This window comes from Argentina silus (genome assembly GCF_951799395.1).
Source record: "Argentina silus genome assembly, chromosome: 17".
Lineage (NCBI taxonomy): Eukaryota > Metazoa > Chordata > Actinopteri > Argentiniformes > Argentinidae > Argentina > Argentina silus.
In genome coordinates, this window is record NC_139671.1 from 9,307,714 (window position 1) to 9,329,282 (window position 21,569).

Below are 21,569 nucleotides of genomic sequence, written 5' to 3' on the forward strand. Positions count from 1 at the left end.
GGGAATTTGACAAAGAAATTCAGTTTACATGTTGTTAATACGTGAGATAGCTAAAACTTTACAATAATTTCTTGTCACTTTTGTTTTGTCTGCTATCTTAAGTCAGTTAACTTTACTGTTCTTGAATGCAAAAAATAAATGTCTGCACAAATATTAATCTAACACATGATAGTTAAAAGTAAAATCAATGGATGGAATATATCAAACCATATGCTATTTTAAGTTCACTAAATTTAATGACAATTCAGGACAGCTAAGTCATCTCTATATATATATTTTTAATGTTAAAACAAATCAGAAATTGAACATTGCTGTAAGAGAAAGGTAACATGAAGACGCCATCACAGTAGTCCAGGCTGGGCATACATGGTCAGGTGGTATCTGTTGTACCTCAGGTAATTGAGAGTGCTTGTCTTCAGGGAAGCCAACCCCCCACTCTCCTCAAACACCCTTTTGAGGAACAGCGTTGGATTTTCAGAAATGTCCAGCTTCTCATCCACCATCCTCTGAATGAGTTCTGGAATGGACACTGAATCATTTTTGTCCTTGAGAAAAAGAGAAAGGCTGAGTTTCAAAAAGGAAAACGAAGGAAAACAAAAGCAATAAAAAACAATAAAATTAATGGACAAGATTCAATGTATCTTGTAAAAGCATAAATAAAGCAATCATACCTGCACTTTTGTTGAATCCATGATCTGGCGTATTTCCTGCTCAAAGTCTGAAAAACGATCGTGATATAATGCCAGACACCACTTCTCCCTAAAGTAGCTGCAAAAGACATACATGAAATTAACACACACACACACACACACACACACACACACACACACACACACACACACACACAGACAAACAGACAAACACCCACGCACAACTCAGCCCGTTTGTCTAATAACGCCCAACAACAGCATGGTCAATCAATTATTTTAACGGTTCATGATGTTCAGTCAGCTTCAATAATGACATTGAGAGTGGCCTCATTCAGTGCCATGACAAGGCCCAGTGAAGAATCCAGATTTAATAAGTGTTAGAGAGCCTTATGACCTCTGCAGGGTGGCTAAGCCATTGTCTCCCCACAGACCAGAAAAGCAGATTGGGGACCTGCATAAACAGATTAGACTCAGGGACAATGGCTGCTATATCTTTGGGTCGCTTGTGTTGAAACATCAGTAATGAGGTCACCCACACATAGATATCAAACTGCTACCAGGAAATATTGCCAAGAAATATATCTCAAGGAAGACCTCTAAAAGAGCTGCCAAATTGATATGTGGATTTAACTCCTGGTTTCCTAAAATGAAAACAATCCTTATTTGCCTCGTGATCCTTTCTTTAAACGTTTGAAATATAATTGTATCTTTTGTTATCTGGAAGTCCCTTTTGACTCTTTTCTCTTCCCGTATGGTGCTGAAAATGTCCCTACCTGTAGAGGTCATGAACCAGGCCTTCGTCGTAGCGGGAGCACAGCCTGTTCAGCAGCCGCTCATGTTTGCCATAGAGACACAGGTAGTTGGACACTGGGAAGGGCTTCAGTGACAGACAGGTGATGGTCTCTACCATGTCATACTGGTTCAGATGCAGGTGGAAATAGTTCCCAGTCTCTATTCGGCCAGTCAAAATCTGTCTTCCCTGGAAAACACAGATAATAATAGTTAATAGTTAATAATAGTAATATTCATATCACATCTTATGAATAAACCATATTGTTTTCATATCTTATTAGTGGTCTCTAACAATACAGTAATTGAGAGAAAATCAATAGATCTTCTTAACCTCCAAAATGTACAGTTTAAATTGAGTCAAAGAGGAACATTTATTATTGACTAAATAAACATTGCAATGCATCAGGCATTCGCCAGTGCATTTGGAGGAAGGCAATAGTAGGAACTTGTTAGACACCTACTTGTGGAACTGCCGATGGCCCTGTTATAGCAGTATGGATGGCTGGTTTGGTTACATGGAGATAACTGTATCCTCCTGGCAGTCTCCCACCTTTATAACAAGAAGGAAATTAAAATAGATAGAGGGATCAACAGAACTGTATGCATTTACTGAGGTCAAAAAACAATGTACATATATCATGTCGTATATATACTGGACTGATTTTGAATGAACAGTGAAATAAAATGCCTGGGCGTATAACAAACCACTCGGAACATTTCAAGGATATTTATTTTGTCATAATAGGACATAGATACTGTAAGTGGTTGTATTGTTCATGTACCGTGTGACACAACCTTGTTTACCATGTGAAATACACAATCGGGCATTGTGGGCAAGTCCATTATTGTTTGATTCTCTAGCGTGAGTGCCTCAGAGATTCTATAACCATGGCACTACACAATGTTACGTAAAACTACTCGCTGTGGTAAATTATCCTGAACAGACCATCCATCCCATCTCAATACATGAGATGGGATGGATAAGCAATGCACCAAAATGTGGTTCTGAATAAATCAGAAAAACAGTGTGGTATAATCATAGACCAGATTATAACACACATGGATGAACCTTGTTGCTCAGGCTATTTTGGAGTTGGTCACAGACCTTGAATCTTGGCCTGAGTGTACATGGGGATGAGGCGGTCCACGTCAGCTGGGGGGTTGATGGTGGGCTCCAGCGTGGGGTCGAAGAAGGGCAGCAGCACAGCGGCCAGCTCCTGGCCCACCTCCCTGGAGTTGAAGTTGGAGTGGGACCACTGGTCGGCATGGTAGCGCCGGGCAAACTTGGTGAGAGGCCCAGCGGCACGGATGGTGGAGTCGTTGGTGTGAAAGGTAGTGTCTATGACCAGCCGGCCGTCATACACCAGACAGGCATCATTGATGGTCTTAAAAGCATCATAATCCACCCCTTTGGAGGACAGGTTCATAAAAACCTACAGGGAGAAATCAAGTTTTACTACAGTTTTATGTTGAGACAGTGACTGACCATTTTGCTATGGACAAAAGCAGATTGAAAATACCAAAAAAATGTTTTTCCCATTATTAACCAAATGTATTTATTCTTATATGAGGTTATGATATACCACTAGGACTCCACATTTTTGGTCACTTTCAATATGGACTTACAGAGCACTCTAGTCGGAGGGGCTGACTATCTGTGGTGAAGGAGACTGTAGTGAGAGGCTCAGGGTTTTGTCCATCATTCATCTGGGCCAGTAAGCAGGTGTGGTAGACATGGACCTCACTCTTCTCCAAGGTCTTTTTCACAGCCTTCTCCACTGTAGGGTCGCTGAAGCAGGAGCTGGGGCCCTCCATGGACTGTTGGACCAGGTGGATGCGAGAGCCATGGACACCCAGGCATAACAGAGTCTCCACGCAGGTGTAAACATCTATGCTGTTGCCATAGACTATGGCATTACCTGTGCCACGGTAAAGAGGATAACAACACCCAACAATCACTAATCAAAAAACTAAACATATTAACAGCAAGCTTGATGCAATTCACCATTACAAGAGGAGGATTAGCAGATTTTTTTACAGCCCTGCAGAATGTCTCATATGTTATGTGGCAGGGAAGGGTCACTTGGCAACAGGGCGCAAGGTAACTACACAAAGAGGTTATCTTCTCTTGTCTGTGAAGAACTGTGGGAGGGATGAGAGGCTGTTCAACTGACCTTCAAATTCTTAGAAATCAGCCTCTCTCAGCTGATACCTTAATACAAAGGCAACAATGCTAATAATAATGATAGGTATCTAAGGATCTTAATTCAGTTAAGCCTAAATTAATCTAGCATTTGATGCACAGTATTAAAAGTGCTCTCGCTCTCCACAAGCACTCCTGACCTTTGGCTAATTATCTCAAATAGGAGGGACATCAATCCAATGCGATCCAGGTGAATAGGGAGACAAGGCCTGCAAAAAGGCTATGAAATGGCTTTTTGCAAACAGAGATGAATAAATTATCAAATTGCATAGTATATTACTGTCCCCCCGCTTCAAATTTCCTAAATTAAAGTTATGATATATTGATCATTGGTCTCAAATATTGAGATGCAAAATGTACAGCACACACATAGGATAAATACTGTCATATTTTCTAAATATACTTCCGATGATTGGATGATAGAACTGTAAGCATAAAATTTGTCCATTTGTAGAAGCAGGAACAGTTCACTGAAGCATGCCACTTGACAGGGCTTTGCATTGGCTCTGTCCATGGTGCTGAAATGCTTATGTGGACAGCTACAGCCCTGCTACTACAAACACTGCTATGTATGCTTGTATGCTTGCTTTACATGTTTGTTCTGTTTTTACAGTTTATATCATTGTCATTCCTGCCTTCCATAGATTTGGTCAGAACTCATATATTGCATAAGGGGCAAGTAAAGTAAAGGTTCTACTTAACTATTAATTATTTTTGTTACATTGAGGCTGTCTACTTTAGATGGAGTAATTTGCATCCACTAATGATTTATTTCATAATGAACTGATCCCTTAATTAGTCAATATAATAGACGTAATCTGAGTCACTGTACATCTCCTTTTCTTTCAGAGAAAGAGACTACTTCTGCTAATTGACATCAGTCTGTTAATCAGCAGAAAATCGTGTCTCTGAGAAAATGATATGGTCCTGTAAATGGATGGCGGAGGCAGTCCTGGTTCAGAGAGATCAAAGATGTCCCTCAGACTAATGAGACCGTAATTATTCACACTGGCAGCTGTGTATACATTCTGTTGAATAATGACACACAGGTGGAGATGAATGAACGTGGCCTGTGCATACCCTCCAGCTTCACAAAGTTGTTCAGCAGCCAGTGGTATGCTGCCACACAGTCGTGGTGGTCATTGAGGGTGAATAGGTTGGATGGAACAGGTCCGGTGTATCTACGTCTGGGCTGGACTGGGAGCTCGCCGTTTGCAGTAAGAAAGCTTATATCCACACCAGATGGACAAGGAACCTACAGCATAAACAGCATCGTAGCATTATACAAGTACAATGCCAAGAAACATTGACACAGTGTTATGGCATAGCAATACTTCTGATGTTTGTTCCTCTAACCTGATACTGCTGGCCTGTGCAGAGGATGAGGTGGTCATAAGGCACCTTCCTGGACCCACACACCAGCACGTGCTTGGCTGCTCTGTCGATGCCCGTCATCTTGCCTGTCACCACGTTGATCCAAGAGCGCAGAGACAGCTGGGCATGGTCCTTGTCACTGTAGCCATGGCTGAGTGGGCAGTGGAGTAAAGTTAGTCAGCTAGTCACACTCAACAACAGATGTCCATTCTATAGCACTGTATGTTGAAGCTTTCATGGAGTCCATTGAAAGATATCTTGGATAGGTCTATACAGTATGGTTGGGGATCAGACCATTTGCAGTGTTTGGTTGGACATCCACACAAAGGACACAATGATTCGGTCCGATTGGGTCCACTGACATTCATTGTGACAGTCAACAGTGTATGCCTGATTGAATGCGAGTCTCACCTTGTAGACAGAAATCTCATATTTTCGTTGTTATAGTAGTCTGGGAAGCCATGTGTTGAGATCAGGGTCATGTTGTTGAACCTCAGATGAGGGCTGGAGAGAGAATGGAACAAGTTGTTTACTATGAGGATTATAGGCCCTCAGCCACGAATGTTCGTCATAGAACAGCATCTGGATGTCAGTCTGAGAATGCATAGAACAGCATCAGGATGTCAGTCTGAGAATATATAGAACAGCAACAGGAGAAGGAGTCAGCCATTTCCACATAATGAGTGCTCTATATAGCATACACGGCATGAGTGATGACAAATGGATTTCTGAGAAATGATTAACACATACCTCAACATAAATACTACCGTGTTCTTAAACTAATGCTCAAAAGCAGTGTTCCACCAATGATTATCACTCAGTGTTCCAACGTCCTGTTCCATGTAGTCAAGAAAATCAAGTCGCATTAATCATCAGTTCCAGGAAGGATACACAACAATCTGTCAGTAATTAGCAGAAGCGGTGTGTTTTTATTCTCTGGGAGCTGAGGGGGCAGATGAATGCACTAACCTTTAATTCCCTATAGCATTTAATCTACATTGGTATACATTCAAATAGTGTATTCTCAAGGCCTCATAGCCCTTCCTTTGTCTCCGGCCTGTAGTGTCCCACTTTTGCATTTACTCCTAGTGTAAAAGGTCTCTTGTGATGTAAATGTCCTCTCTGTCAGTGCCAAAAGGGCATTATCTCTGTCAGTGATACACCAGAGAAAGCCTCAGTGTGTAGTGAAAAAGACAAGCTGTACACAGAGCAAGGCCATGTAATGTCAAGCTTGAGATCGCCTGCAGGTCCACCAATAATAATAATGATAATAAAAATAATCATATATATATATATAATATAATGTATTTTGTATAGCACTTTTTCCAGTACTCAACGACTCTTTACATCCATGTGGCATTTATGAGGAAAAGTAATTGATTTTGGGTAATGAATGCACTGAATATAAGTGTGCACTTGAAAAATACCTTACCAACCAATTGAAATATAGTAGTGATAGTCAAATAGTGAAATAAACTAAAATAATAAAAAAAAAGAGCAAAAAAAAGAATTATGACAGACTTACTCACTATTTGTAAATGTATAGAATAAATAGCCTTGAGTTCAACTACGGTATACTCAATCAAACTTCCCTTGTTAATCTGAGCCAGAAGGTGGGTTTAAGTCACAGCACATTAAGGGTCTGGACGTGACCAAATTACCAGCTCCTGGATTTCTGCTGTTATCAGGCAGTGACAGACGGCCATTGTGACCCTGCTCCCTGACCAAGTAGAGCCGGCGAGCCACCCCATGTGTCTTTATCTGTCTGCCCTGCTCCACGTTCTGACCCTGTCCCATTGAGTAATGGAGTGGGGGTGGCCTAGGCCTCAATGAGTAGATGGAAAGCTGGAGGCCAGCCGTTTGGGTTGGGCTGATAAGGGGGCCCAGCAGGCCCAAGCTGACCCATCACTCACCCGACCACTGCAGTGCTCGCCTTAGCATTAGTTTAGTGGACACTAACTGCCTCATTAGTCAACTCATTAGTGACAGCAAACACAGATCACTGCAGAAGATCCCTGACAGGAGAACAGTGGAGTGGCTAATTAAAGGGCCAGCGTGGCCCTCCTGAATGCCAGCCCCAGGCAGCTGTGTGCCCGCCGCGCCGCCCCTGCCTGCCAACCCCCCACCCTGAGTTATGCACACTCCACTCTTTCACTTCCACACACAATGACCTGGTTGCCTGGCAGTTATCGACTCGCTGCGAATCAGCAGGGCTAAATTCCTTATTGTTTGGTGGAACAGTTAATCTCAGAGCAAGGATGAATACAAACATGTAACGCCCCCACTTTGTGCCAAAAGCTCTGGTGACATTTCCAGGAATATAAGGGACCAATGATGGAAAAATCGAAAGTTCTTAAAGTGAATGCTATTGACATACATACAGTACGCATTTGACCAGTATTCTGTACCCAACATTGTATGCAGACATTTTTCCCAGACGTGTGCTTCAACACCTCATTCATCTACGTCATCATCAAGAAGACCTTGCTGAATCAAGTGGGTAACAGCAGTATTGGGCAAACACACACTGAATCCCTCCAGGACTGGGAGTGAAGAACACTAATTAGGACTATGCAAAAAAACAACAATACCAAAAGTGGTGACGGTGGTATTTCTTTGAACGCAACCATAAAAGATCAGCCTCCATAACAGTAATCTGATTATAGAGATGGCCTTGTTAGGAAGTTGGGATCATGGTGAAGCTAGAGAGGGGATTGTGTTGCTTTCACACATGTTGCTTTGGGTATGCACCCTACTCATATTTCTGGTAATCACTGCTGCTAGAGCTGCACAATCTGTTCCTCTAATGCCTTCAGGTCACTCCCACTAATTACAATCATCTCTAGAGTACATCTCATTTAACATGCTATGAGTTTTTTTTTTTTTATTCTAATAAAATTATGAAACTCAACACTTACCAGAAAGCAAGCACCTGCAGCAAAGCTAAGCCAGTGTCAGATGCCCCCACGACAACTATCCTGGCATTGATGGTGACTTTTGGTTCCATGGTAAGTTTTCTGTTTATGTGGTTGAGTGCATAAGGTACCTTATGGGAAAAGAGAGGGATAGTGGCAGTCAGACTCAACTGTTTGATAACTTGAGAGGATTAAGGCACAGCCTTTTAAGGTTCATTTCACACAATGTACTGGATGCCATTCTGTCATTTCAGTAATTTAATAAATAGATGGCAAATATAATTACTGAATTCCTAAAAGCTGTAAATAATGTTCGCCTAATTTTTCCACTTCAGTTTCTTTGAATAACAATGGCCTAAAGCACTGAAATGGGAATTTCTCTGAGCACTTAACTGTCTAAAAGAGAGCACCAGCTTTCAGCCGAAATCCTAATATTCTTTCAGCAGTGTTCATAAGAAACATATAAACATTTGTAAATGTTAGATGGTTCCACCAGAGGCATTAAGTGAAACACGGTGAGTGCTAGTCCTCCTACCTGAATACTCACATTTATAAGCATTGGCCCTATTGAAAAGACATTTCCAAATGTCGAAATATTAAACTCAAGGTGAAAAATTGGAATGAATACAGGGAACATTGTGTTATGGACAAAATGTTCCAACTCCCAAAAGCTGCCATGGATCACTAATAATCTCACAGTGATCTACGTGTGCTAATTGGGCCTTGAGCATTCATAATTAGGTAAATTGGTTCCACAATACAACTTGTTGGATGGAAAATGGCAGCAAGTAACAAGAATGGAAAACCTAGGGGTGGAATTAACTTCGCTTAATATCTATCATTTCTTGTCGGGCCTGCTCTGTTCTAGAAAATAAATACAGAACCACGTAAAATAGGTAATAACTTGGAATTCATAAGACAAATAAAACAATAAAACTGTATCTTTCAGCTATTCCAATGAGTCAACATAATTGACCCAAGCTACTCACATCTTTACTTTGCTTTGTAAATCCCCCAAATAATCACATCTAATACACTAGATAAGATAGATTTTTCATCTGCTGGTAGGTAGCGTGGAGCAGGTGCAGCTGTCCTCATCCTAGTGGAGGTGCCTAACCTTTCTCCAACATAATGGCCCAGTGCTGTGACCATGGTGCTGTGTAATATGATCCCATATTGACAGAGAGGGAACAGGTGCTTTAAATCTGATTAATACATCTGTGCTGGACCCCAGGCATACAAAGCTGTGAGGCACACTCTTATCTACAGAGCAGCCTGGAAATGGTGGTTGCTGTGTTACTAAATGGAGGTCTTAAATCGCATGGGCTGAAGCGGTGTATGCAGGTGTATCTGCTAATGCACTGAGAGTGGGGATTGCCACGCATGTGACACATATGGGAAAGCATACTGCACTGAGGGGTTGAATCAATAACACTGAAAAGCACACCAACATGTTGCATAACTGTGCTTGCACACTGTGCTGACAGCTCAGAATATGCCGTGCATGTTAGATAATGAATACAGGATAATGAGGACAATGAAGACAGACCAATGTAAAAAGGAATGTGCAGTGATTGGTGACAGTAAAAACAAGAACGTAGGACCTAACTCATGAGTTGTGCTTTAGTACAACATTGAATTTGCCACATTTGCAGTGTATCCTCTGAGCAAACGTAGGGGGGTTGATTAAGCAGGTACAGGTATGTCCAGGTCTAGGTCTAACTCCAAATGGCTTTCTTTCCTATTTGCTTTATTGCCTTACAAATGAAAATAATGAATGGATAGGTTACCAGTACTGCCAGATCAGTGATCATCATAGTGGAAAGGAGAGAAAGCTCGTTGGGGAGATGAAGCTATTGGGACACTATATAGCTATTGATGGATAAGTGGTGTATGCTGCTTTACTTATTAAACAGCAGTGGCAAACGTGCCAAACCATCTATCAGAGGAACCATCTGCTCCCCTAGTCTACATAAAATAAACTCTTTAAAAAATACCATAAGGTGTGGACAGACTGGAAAGAATACTGAGAAAAATACTGTACAGTACCACAAAAAAACAACAACCTATTCTGTGCAATATTCAGCGCATATGTTGAAGCACAGTCAAATGTCGTCCGTACAGGCAGTGCATTACACTTGATTGAATAATTCAAACGCAACAGTTGCATTAAATAACTTTTCAATTTCATTCATCAGAATCTCTTTTAACTGCTCCTATCCACAATTCCGTAGCTCTGAGTTAAAAACACTTCTCTGTGTATCATTTTTAAAAGGGAGCCCATCAATTTTAAAGCAGTGCCCTCTTGTGGGCAAATTAATTACTCACATCATGGATGCTTTGTCTGCTCTCTCTCTCCCTACTCTCTGCTCACTCTCATATTATCTCTCTCCCTCTCTCATTCTTTAAACTGTAAACTTTCATATTTGCTCATCTGCATTCCCTGGCATGTTAAACCCACTTCACCAGCTGCTGCTGTGCCCACCTGGTCCTTGGTGATCTGCTTGGATGGGGCATTGATGCTCAGCTCCTCCAGAGGGTAAACAATCTGGCGCCGCGGGCGCAAAGGGACCATGCAGTTCAGGACAGAGGTCAAGTAGTGGGCGCAGGAGTTCTGAGTGGAGAGGACGAGGGCACAGTGTCAGGTGAACCCAGCGACCCCACACCCGATTCTGAGGCTACACTATACCATTGATACAGGGGAGGCAACAAACAGATGCCAGGGTGATAATTAGATCTGATGAAGAGGTTGGCTTACACGATTACACCATTAATGTGCATTTCCATTCAACAGAAACACCTCTATCATGGCTGTCAAAGCACATTCTTCATCTACTCCCCAAATGCTGCTGATTCTCTCTTCTTGTTAGTTTTTCCATTATTCTATTTACACCTCATCATCTCCCAATCTGGTGCATGTTTGCAAAAGGTAATTAGCAGAGGAAGTGGAGGCCTCTACACAGTGAGGAAATGTCTTATTACAGTCCAGAGAGGTGGAGCTGCCAATCCTAGCAGCACCTGCTGCCCTGACCCCAGGGAGGGATGGTGAGGAGTGAGCAGGCACTGAGGAACATCGCACTAATGAATATCGGTAACTGAGCACACAGTGGAATGGGCACAGTAAAAAGTCAATACAGCCTTGATGGTTGTCTGGCCGATCCTCTCACCTTCTGGCTGTGGTAGGAGGGGTAGATGGGGTAGTAAAGGCAGGATTTGTGAGCCTGTCGTAGCGCCTCCTTGAGGAAGTGTTTGGCATAGTGCTGGAAGATGGGGTTGAGGGCAAAGTGACACAACTGGCCGTGCTCCTCGTAGCGGTGATGGCTGAAGTAGATGAAATCCTCAATGTTGTAATTGGCTCGAATGTAATCTATATTCTGAGAGAGAGAGATTTAGTACAATACTGTATGTCAGCAACATATCCATTTAGTCTGTCTAGTGTTAAAGACAAGAACATGGAATTATTACCTCCTCGTTTCGAATGATTATGATCCCCACTACTTGGTTCTGCACTTGGGCCACAAAAGCCTGCACGGGTGTTCCATCCTGGAAGACAGAGAGTGAGAAAGAGAGACAGGGAGAGATGAACTATGACAGCCCATTGGGTGTAGAGAGCATCCTCAAAGACCTGGCAGATCAGCCCAGCTTGAGCACTACACACATGAAAATCCTTCCATTTTCATTTCAATAGTAATTATCTGTTTTGGATCTCTGTCAAAGCCATGTCTGACAGCTGGGGTGTCAATCATGTCTGAAAATGTGGTTTACTAAACTGGCAGTAGCTTGATTTGACTCTGACTAACCGGGTCTCGGCGGGCCTGGTAAAATACGTCCAGGTCCTCCAGCAGAGACTCATGGAGGCTGAGCCTCTTCACCATGGTACAGACAGCAGGCCTATCTGCAGACACTGCCATCCTCACGTCAAACATCCTGAGGACACAACACCATGCTTGACATTCTACAAGCAATTTCTATTTCATACAACTTGGGAATTTCCCCAACAAAACATGTTTATTTCTTTAATTCTCCACTAAATACGAGTCTGATCTTTGTGAGATAAATATTGAGATGTACGCATTGTACTAAAACTACACTACACAGGACTACACACTTGAGCAGGCCAGAGCGGTGGAAGATGTAGAGCTCCTGGGGCAGGCTGCTGGTGTGGTGTGGTACCACTCTGAGGAAGCTCTGGAGGAGGGGAAACTCAGGGGCCAGCTTTGGCACAGAGATGATGCAGTAATCCCGTTCCTGTAGAGAACAATGCGATTGGCTTCATCACATTATTTCAGTTTCAAAGAACATCCACAATAAGGAGGTATTGTAACATTTTTCTTTTTTTTTTCTTCTTTTAAATATTACTCAAAGTCTATGGCGATACTGTACTTACAGGGAAAAGTTTGAATATATTAGGCAGAAAGTCCACCGATCTGTGGAAGGAGATGAATGAGGGAAGTTTAGCGAAAATGTGTCTTTGCCAAAAGCCAGAATCTGAGCCAATATGAGAGATCACAGCAGCAGAACAACTGGCCAACCAATCTGCTCATTTCAGTACAATGCCCATTGGTCTCAACTTTCTCTCCTTCAAGTTGCTGTCACTTTAAGCACCACACTCATTAATTACATGCTCATTCTCTGTGGGGAGTGACTGGATTCCATATTCTATAACAGCTGGGGAGCAAGGCGACAGAAAGAGGCACCCAGCAGGAGTCAACTAACAATCAGTCTCTTTGCTTTTCACAGCACATGACTGATATACACTGGAAGTCTGCCATGAAAATTAAGAGTATTTATGAAGTACAGAATGCAATAATAAAATTGGTTCATCTTTGATTAATGTGAATATATTCTGTCCTTTTTCTAAACGCCTAAGCCCAGAATAATTACATGGCCGTTGAAATTATGGTTGTGACCTTCTTCTGAACTTACCTCATTTCAAATTTCTTGTCAATGACAAATAACTGAATACAAAAGGCATTTGATATGTCTGAGCAGACTCTTGTTTCTTGCGTCTCATCTAAATCCTTGTACTCTGCAGCACAATCCTGGGCTTCCTCTGGCTGAAATGAAAGTAACAATATTTCACCCATGAGAGAGACAAAGAAGAGCACATGAAAGTCAAGAAAGTGCCAACAAATGTTTATGGTTTACCTCTGATACTTCACTAGGTATTTCTGTGATGTCTTCACTTGTCCCCAAGTCCTCAGTTTGTTCAACATCTTGTGATACCTTACAACACATGTAATCAAAACCAATACATTAGATGTGTATGACAATCGCATATCTGTCATATAGTGTTGGTGATTTTAATTTTGCACACATCCATCCTACTTGGCCATACTGTACCAGTTCAGTGGGACTCTGTGGGCTGATGGCGTGGGTTTCCCCCTCTACCTCTGGGTCAGGACCCAGCTCAGGCAGGTCCTCTGGGCTAGGTTTATAGAGACCGCAGAATGGCCCGAGCTCAAAGCACTCGTTGAGTAGCTTCAAATTGATGTCACTGCTCACACTGATAAAACCAATAGCAGTTCCCTCATTCTGCATAGACAACACAAAAGCACATACACGGTCAATATAGTGTGATTATAGTGTGATTATAGGCTGTATAAATACTTTTAAAATATTTGTGCCACTTTAAAAGTTGACCAATTAGGCCTATTTTGTGCAAAACAAAAACAGACATACAGTACAACATTGGGCAACAGCTTTAATTTGAGGTGTGGAACATAAAATACGGTTGGTTATCAAATGTAAACCACAGGCTGTTCAAATTAAAGTGAACAATAATGTGTGGAATAATTGATGATGTTCTTAAGAGAAAGAAGCCTGAATGGTATAATCCTCTAGGGCAATGTTTTGCTGTTTTGTTCTCTGAATGGTGAACACATTCAGACAAAACCCCCAAAATGCTACAGATGTCTGGACACAATATGTTCAGTGAGAGCATGTCTTGGCAGAATATCAACTCTCATCTACCATATGTTGCCATGAACACATGTCAGCTTGAGTTGCAGGGAGGGGAGGAAAGATCTGTCATCTTTTAAGTCCTGGGGGAATGCACCCCAGCAGGATTCCTGTGAACCAGGCGAAAGCATCTGCAGCCCCGTTATTACATTTTAAATGGCCTTACTGCTCTGTACAAAGGATCCAAAATGACTGATGCCAAATGATAAAAACGAACAGAAACAACTTCAGAAAGAACAAAATTTGTATTTTTCTAACCTTAGGAATGCACTTAAAAATAAATGTATAACTCATGACAACAAATAAATAATAGTAAACAAAACTAACCTCACAAACAGCTGCATGGTTTCCCTCATCCTGAGCCTCTATGAGCTCAGCAAGGAAATAAGGTCCATAGGAGCCCGTTAGTACCTTGGTCTGCTCTGCAAATATGTGTGTGAGGTCGTCATGATCTTCCACCCTGTAACAACAGCCTGACGAATGATTTTCTGATTGTCATCACGATGGCAACCCACGCATCATAAGTCAATCCTTCCGCCAAAATAAGAGCCCTTATGAACAAATTCAATTAAAAACCTAAATCTGAGAGTAAATGTATTGGTAGGTGTGTATACACTAGATACAGAATGTAGATATGCTGTAGGTTAAGTGATTGTGAGGACCTGGCTCTGCGGACATGCAGCCTTGGGCAATAGCTGTGTCTGTGGCACACGAATGCTGAGCACTGGCGCCCCAGATCCTTGAGGCTCTTCATAGGCTCAAAGATCTCCACCAGTGCAGGCTCTAAAACATACAGTAGGCAATGCTGTGAATGATGATTAACTGACACTTTTACTTTTTGAAATCAATAATATCCAATATTCAAAGGAATTACTGTATGTACAACTTCTCACCTGGGCAACTACTGTTTGGGGTGACCAAGCAGATGTATTGCAGCTCTGTGATGGCATTGAAGACAGTTCTGTAATAGGACATGTAGGCGTTTATCTATTTGCACAATCGATCACCCTGTCAAGAACTAACAATGCATACAAAATCAAATCACAAGAATCTAATTTCTGGGATTTGAAATTTGATGGAATGGCTGTGGAATTAAGTTAGAATTGGAATTGGTCTATGTGGTATAAGAATTCTGGTATCAGTCTTTTCCACAAACAAGATTATTACCCAGGTTAATTATGCTATATTATGAGAAGAACATGTTATCTTTTTTTATCAAGTTATGACAGGCTTGCTATATGATTATGACCTGTTACATAACCCCAGTTGGTACTGATTACTCTGCTACCCTGTTCTGTGCTGACTGTGTATTAGCCCAGGTTATACATTGAGAACAACTTTTTACCTTACAATCTCTTTAGCACTCGCAATAGAGAAGATTGGTTGTGCCACAAAGAACTGCAGGAAGAGTGTGTTCAGAGGCTGTCGTAAAAGGAAAATACAGTTAAATCACTGATGCTGTAGAGAGGATTTAGAGTTATGTCTTTTAGTATATCTTAATTTGTGATAGCAAATCTCGTGATACAAACTGTGCATTTTTCAGTGCTGAAATGGTCATGCAGCAATGGTTCCCAACAAGCTTGATCCACAAGGTCTCCAATGGGGTGGTCAAAAAAGGCAGCATGAGCCAGGATCTCATTCTTTGCATTGGTCAGGGTCACTGCCAGATTGGCCTTCTCTCTGAAAACATCATCAGTACACACTGTGAGGCTAGAATTGATTGTAATGTGTAATGTTATTGGTTGGTTCATGCATAATTATGCATTCTTATATGAGACATTATTCAACTAATGTACAGCCAAAGTCTGTCATATCCATCCATGAGTTAAATATGCTGCATGCTTTGCAGTTGGCACACATGGATAAATCAACCACTCAAAAATAAAGCTGGATTTGACTTAATGAACACTTACAGTAAATAAATGACATTTACTCTTCCAAATACTGCCACTGTGACAGGACTGATGAGCTTAGTGATCTCTTGAGCATCCGCTGACTCTGTTCTCCTCACAGTCACAGTTTCAACTTTGCCCCCTGAAGAAGTTATAGTCCTCATCTTTTTCTGATTTTGAAGATGGGAAAAGGTTCTTGAAAACACAAGGTAGAAAACACAAGGTAGATCACTGGATGGTCAATTACAAGAAATCTGGCTAGCAAAACACAACAAGACTACAGTATATGAGACATTTTCATTTTACAGTTGTCATAACATAATAGTCACATATGTCCATAATCTTACAGTATGTGCATAGCTAACCACCTGACAAATCGAATAGCTAAATAGCTAGCTAACCAGTTAAACTCACTCACCTAGTGTTGCTGGCAAGTGCTTTTCAATCTACCACATGCATTATTGTGGATTTGCTACAAACCAAGGTGCCCACAACATGCATAATTATTTACAAATAAAGTTGTAGCTAAATGTAAAAGCTTGACAAATGTTCAACTAAAAGTAGGAACCTATTTTGCTAGCTTCAACTGATGAGTATGTGTAACCATAGAAACAGAAGCCGATGGGGTAAAAGGTTGCAGTTCATAGGTTGCGCGCAAAGCATACTGGGTACTGTCATGGCGGAGCACACTTCGCCGTAGAAATACACACAACTTTTATCCTAGTTCATTGTGTGTTATTGATACAGCCATTTACTTTTGTTTCTCATTGGCCGTACATTTTAAGCCAGAAATATGGCATCTACAGCGGCAGGTAAACAGAGGATACCGAAAGTGGCGAAGGTAATAAAACATTGCAAAATAGATAGCGAATTTAGCAGCTAATCTTAGCTATGCAACGCTAGCCTACCGTACTAGCCCGCTCCAATCTGACGTTACCTAGCTATTGGGTACTAGCTTCCCGCTATTTTACTACACAATCCACTGTCGACCTGTTATTTTGCTAATTCAAATTAGGTAGTGGGTCGACAATGCTCTTCAAATTACGTAATGCAATTGATAATATCAGCAGCAGATGTGTTCACAAGAAATGTACAAACTAGCAGCATGGTCAGTCAATCAATTATTTTTTATTAACATGAACTGTCAACTGTGTTTGATGTGTGCAGGTGAAAAACAAAGCTCCAGCAGAGGTGCAAATCACTGCTGAACAGCTGCTCAGGGAGGCGAAGGAGAGGGAGCTCGAGCTTCTGCCACCTCCGCCGAAACAGAAGATCACAGATGAGGAGGAGCTGAACGATTACAAGTTGAAGAAGCGGAAGGTAAGGACTAGTTACCTTAAGGAATAGTTTATATTTTTCTCCTAAGTGATGAATCACAAGTCATGTATTTTTGCCACCTGTACAATCATGTGCACTGGACTCCTTTTCACAGGGATTTGAAGACAATATTAGAAAGAATCGCACAGTTATTAGCAACTGGATAAAGTACGCACAATGGGAGGAGAGCCTGAAGGAAATCCAAAGGTAATGCTTAATTTCTGGTTTGTGAAGCTTTTAGTAAAGATGTAGCTGTGCCTTTGGAACCTGAAGTGAATTGTATTGCTGACAGTTGGATGGGGATTCTTCCAACCTAAATATTTCCCTCTCTTGTTTTAGGGCTCGCTCTATTTACGAGCGCGCTCTGGATGTAGACCATCGGAACATTGCTCTTTGGCTGAAGTATGCCGAGATGGAGATGAAAAACCGACAGGTGAACCATGCCCGCAACATCTGGGACAGAGCCATCACCATCCTGCCTCGTGTCAACCAGTTTTGGTACTGAACAACAGACCTCTCTTAAACTGATTATACTCTTGTGCTGTAAATGAAGCTTGCGTTCAAAAAGTGACTAGGTATTCACTATCATTTTATTCAGTTCAATAATGATTCAGTAATGATCATGGCAGTCTTCTGTCCATAACTAATACGTAGATTTGTTCTCATCTCTTGTTTGTTGATGCTGTTGTTTGTTTCTCACCATTTTAGGTACAAGTACAGTTACATGGAGGAGATGCTGGGCAATATTGCTGGATGCAGGCAGGTGTTTGAGCGCTGGACAGAATGGGAGCCAGAGGAGCAAGCCTGGCACTCTTACATCAACTTTGAGCTGCGCTATAAGGAGGTCGACAAGGCCCGTTCCATCTATGAGCGATATATCCTTTTTGTCTTGACCCAGTTGTGTTTTTGGTGGCTGCTCAGTCAAAAAATGTTCTTGTAATGCATTCATTTCATGAAAGAAGAATCTGACACAATGTGATGGTATTGATGGACTAATGTTATCATGCAGCCTTCACTGGCTCTTTTAAATGCCTTAACTCCTGTGCACTTGTGATTGTCCATCCTGATGTGAAGAACTGGATCAAGTATGCCCGTTTTGAAGAGAAGCATGGCTACATCGCACATGGCAGAAAGGTGTTTGAGAGATCAGTGGAGTTCTTTGGAGAAGTGCACATCGATGAGACCCTTTTTGTGGCCTTTGCCAGATTTGAGGAGAAACAAAAAGAGGTAGATTTCATTCGTCATACCTTGATATCCTTCACATGAACTTCCTCTGACCAGCTAACCTTGGTCGACAGAACACGAATGACAGAATTTCCTTTCCTTTCTCTTAGTTCGAGCGGGTTCGAGTCATCTACAAATATGCTCTGGACAGAATCCCCAAGCAGCAAGCTCAGGAGCTCTTTAAGAACTACACTGTGTTTGAGAAGAAGTATGGAGACAGGAGGGGGATTGAGGATGTCATCGTCAGCAAGAGGAGATTCCAGTATGAGGAGGAAGTCAAGGTATAACAAGTGACTCATGAAGAGTATTGTTTTCCAGTCTTCCATCCATCCCCAGGACTTAAAACATTGGATTTTGTCTTTTTTCTGTGCAGGCAAACCCACACAATTATGATGCATGGTTTGATTACCTACGCCTGGTGGAGAGTGACGCTGATCCTGACACTGCTAGAGATGTGTATGAGAGAGCCATCGCCAACATCCCCCCCATTCAGGAAAAGAGGCATTGGAGGCGATATATTTACCTGTGGATAAACTATGCTTTGTATGAAGAACTGGAGGTCAAGGTAGGCCTGCTCCTGTGTGTTCATATGTTGGCTGTAATCTGTACATTGCTAGGTCATCTGATGATTGTGACGGGTTAAATTTTCTCTTATGCAGGATCCTGAAAGAACGAGACAGGTATACCAGGCATGTCTTGAGCTCATCCCTCACAAAAAGGTATTAGCAGGCAAAATGAAACAAACCAAAACATTATGACAAAAAAACAAAAAACACTTGTAGTAATTCTTTATAAATGGTCATACTCATGATTTGTTATCCTTCCTCTTCCAGTTCACATTTGCCAAGATGTGGCTACTCTACGGCCAGTTTGAAATCCGTCAGAAGAACCTTCAGGCTGCCAGACGAGGCCTGGTAAGCCGTCTCTTCTTCCTAATCACTGAAGTTGGTTCATGGTATTCTGGGATACTTGATATGTTTACCCTTTTTTTTGGTCTTCTCCCTCTTATCAGGGCACAGGCATAGGTAAATGTCCGAAGAACAAATTGTTCAAAGGCTACATCGAGCTGGAGCTGCAGCTACGAGAGTTTGACAGATGCAGGAAGCTCTATGAGAAGTACCTGGAGTTTGCCCCAGAGAACTGCACCACCTGGATCAAATTCTCCGAGCTGGAGACCATCCTGGGAGACACAGAGAGGGCCCGTGCCATCTTTGAGCTCGCCATTGGACAGCCACGGCTGGACATGCCAGAGGTCAGGCTCCTTAACGCTATCCTATTTAAAACATTTGAATCAAACTTATAATAATAATCATAGATAAAACATAAGTGCTCCAGATGTGACTCATTGTTTCATGTTACATTTCCAGGTGTTGTGGAAGTCCTACATTGACTTCGAGATTGAGCAGGAAGAGTACGACAACACAAGAGGCCTTTACATGAGACTGCTGCAGCGCACACAACATGTCAAAGTGAGTAGTCTAACCTCAAAACCACCGTCTTAATACTACAAGTACAATTGCACAACTGCCTGGATAACAGTCCCAATTGCTTACCAAGTGAGCAAATGGTATTTCATCTTACAATTTAGCAATATGTCTCTGTGTCCTGCAGGTATGGATCAGCTATGCCCAGTTTGAGCTGTCCATTGATGGCTCAGATAGGCTAGAGAGGTGTAGGCAGATCTTTGAGGAGGCAAACAAGGGTCTGCGCAGCTGTGAGGAGAAGGAAGAGCGGCTGATGCTGCTGGAGTCCTGGAAGGAGTTTGAGAAGGAGTTTGGCTCCGACAGCACCAGGGAGAGGGTGAGCAAACTGCTGCCCGAGAAGGTGAAGAAGAGGAGGAAGCTCACAGCCGAGGATGGGGTAAGCATTGGGCTTTGGGTAATGTCTGTGTTGAGATGGGTGAGGGTAATCTACCCCTTTTTTGTATTTTCTTGTCACTATGATTTGTACTGTGATTCTGATAGTCATCATCTCTTCATTACCCTCTACTTTTTATGTCATAAAAATCAGTCGGATGCAGGGTGGGAGGAGTACTACGATTATATCTTCCCCGAGGATGCAGCCAACCAGCCCAACCTCAAGCTGCTTGCTATGGCCAAAATGTGGAAGAGGCAGCAACAGCAGGATGATGACGAGGATGAAGAAGAAGAAGAGGAGGAGGAGGAGGAGGATGAAGAGGAAGAAGAAGAGGAAAAAGAAGAAAAAGAAGAAAGAGTGGTGCAGAGGGGTAGAGAGTCTAGAGAGACAGATATGGCGGCAGACTCAGCATCACCAGAAAAAGCTAAAAGCAATGAACCTGTTCCTGAAAAAGACCCCAAGGAGAGCAGAAATGATGACGATGACAGCAGCAGTAGTGGTAGTAGTAGCAGCAGTAGTGATAGTGACAGTGATGAAGATGCTGGTGAGAAACAGCCCAAGAAGAGCCAGGATGATTCAGAGAAAGATTGAATTTAGCATGCCTGGAATACATTATCACTCATAATGAACAGGGACAACTTTGGGGCCTCCTTATTGTGTAAATTTCTATTACTTTTTTACAAAATAAAAAAAAACTTTGTTTCATGAACTTTGTTCATGTGCATTCTGATATCCTGTCCTTGTTTTATTTGTTACAATGTACTCATTGTAAATACACCACTTGCCAAACATGTTTAGATCTTATGTTTTTGTCTTTTTTATTGGAACAGCTCTCAATCACTATTGCAATAGTGTTAACTGGGCAGCAAACATTATATACATGAGTACTCTCAATACTGTCATTGAGAAGATTTTTCAAGGATTTGTACTCCTTTGAAGATTTTTAAGTCTGTATTTTTACTTTTACTTGAGTATGTGTTGAATAAAGTATTATACTTCTCAAAAAAATGTTTTATCATCCATTACAGAGTACAGTGATATCCATATCAGAATCATACCGGCATATGCTGTTTTTATCAAAGAAAATAGTGGTGGTGCCAAAACTGCTCTCAGTGAACCCAATCATATTCAATTGTGAGCAATTGGTCGGTCTAAGATGTAATTTCGATGATGATGAAATGCAGTAATTAAGGTTAATGTTTCATTTGAAAGGAACAACTTTTGGGTATCATAGTATACATTTCTATTGTGTTTTTTTTTCTTTTTCTACAAAATAAAAAACCTGATCTTTGTTTATGTGTTCTTATCTCATGTCCTTGTTTTAATTGTTAAATATACATACACCACTTGCAATACAATTAAAATCTCATGTTTCGACTATTGC

General features: G+C 41.7%; 2 protein-coding genes across 2 annotated transcripts; one reads left to right on the forward strand and one right to left on the reverse strand.

Annotated features, from left to right (window-relative positions):
* Positions 1-341: 341 nt before the first annotated feature.
* On the reverse strand, positions 342-15,951 carry cfap61 (cilia and flagella associated protein 61; the record flags this gene model as incomplete). The annotated part of the gene is made up of 25 exons (XM_083688827.1): positions 342-545; positions 672-768; positions 1,424-1,629; positions 1,898-1,992; positions 2,548-2,875; positions 3,069-3,361; positions 4,726-4,900; positions 5,002-5,170; positions 5,431-5,523; positions 7,938-8,065; positions 10,420-10,548; positions 11,102-11,308; positions 11,400-11,477; positions 11,735-11,861; positions 12,043-12,182; positions 12,322-12,361; positions 12,861-12,991; positions 13,083-13,160; positions 13,278-13,469; positions 14,223-14,355; positions 14,558-14,678; positions 14,789-14,856; positions 15,241-15,317; positions 15,425-15,575; positions 15,809-15,951. 25 exons carry the CDS (start codon positions 15,949-15,951, stop codon positions 342-344), a joined length of 3,603 nt encoding a protein of 1,200 aa, XP_083544953.1.
* Positions 15,952-16,474: 523 nt separating this feature from the next.
* crnkl1 (crooked neck pre-mRNA splicing factor 1) lies at positions 16,475-21,491 on the forward strand. The gene is made up of 14 exons (XM_083689018.1): positions 16,475-16,628; positions 16,955-17,107; positions 17,220-17,311; positions 17,444-17,602; positions 17,813-17,979; positions 18,153-18,331; positions 18,439-18,609; positions 18,702-18,893; positions 18,988-19,047; positions 19,162-19,242; positions 19,341-19,580; positions 19,696-19,797; positions 19,940-20,188; positions 20,339-21,491. The coding sequence occupies exons 1-14, from the start codon at positions 16,581-16,583 to the stop codon at positions 20,774-20,776; spliced, it is 2,331 nt and encodes a 776-aa protein (XP_083545144.1). The 5' UTR covers positions 16,475-16,580; the 3' UTR covers positions 20,777-21,491.
* The last annotated feature ends 78 nt before the right edge of the window (positions 21,492-21,569 follow it).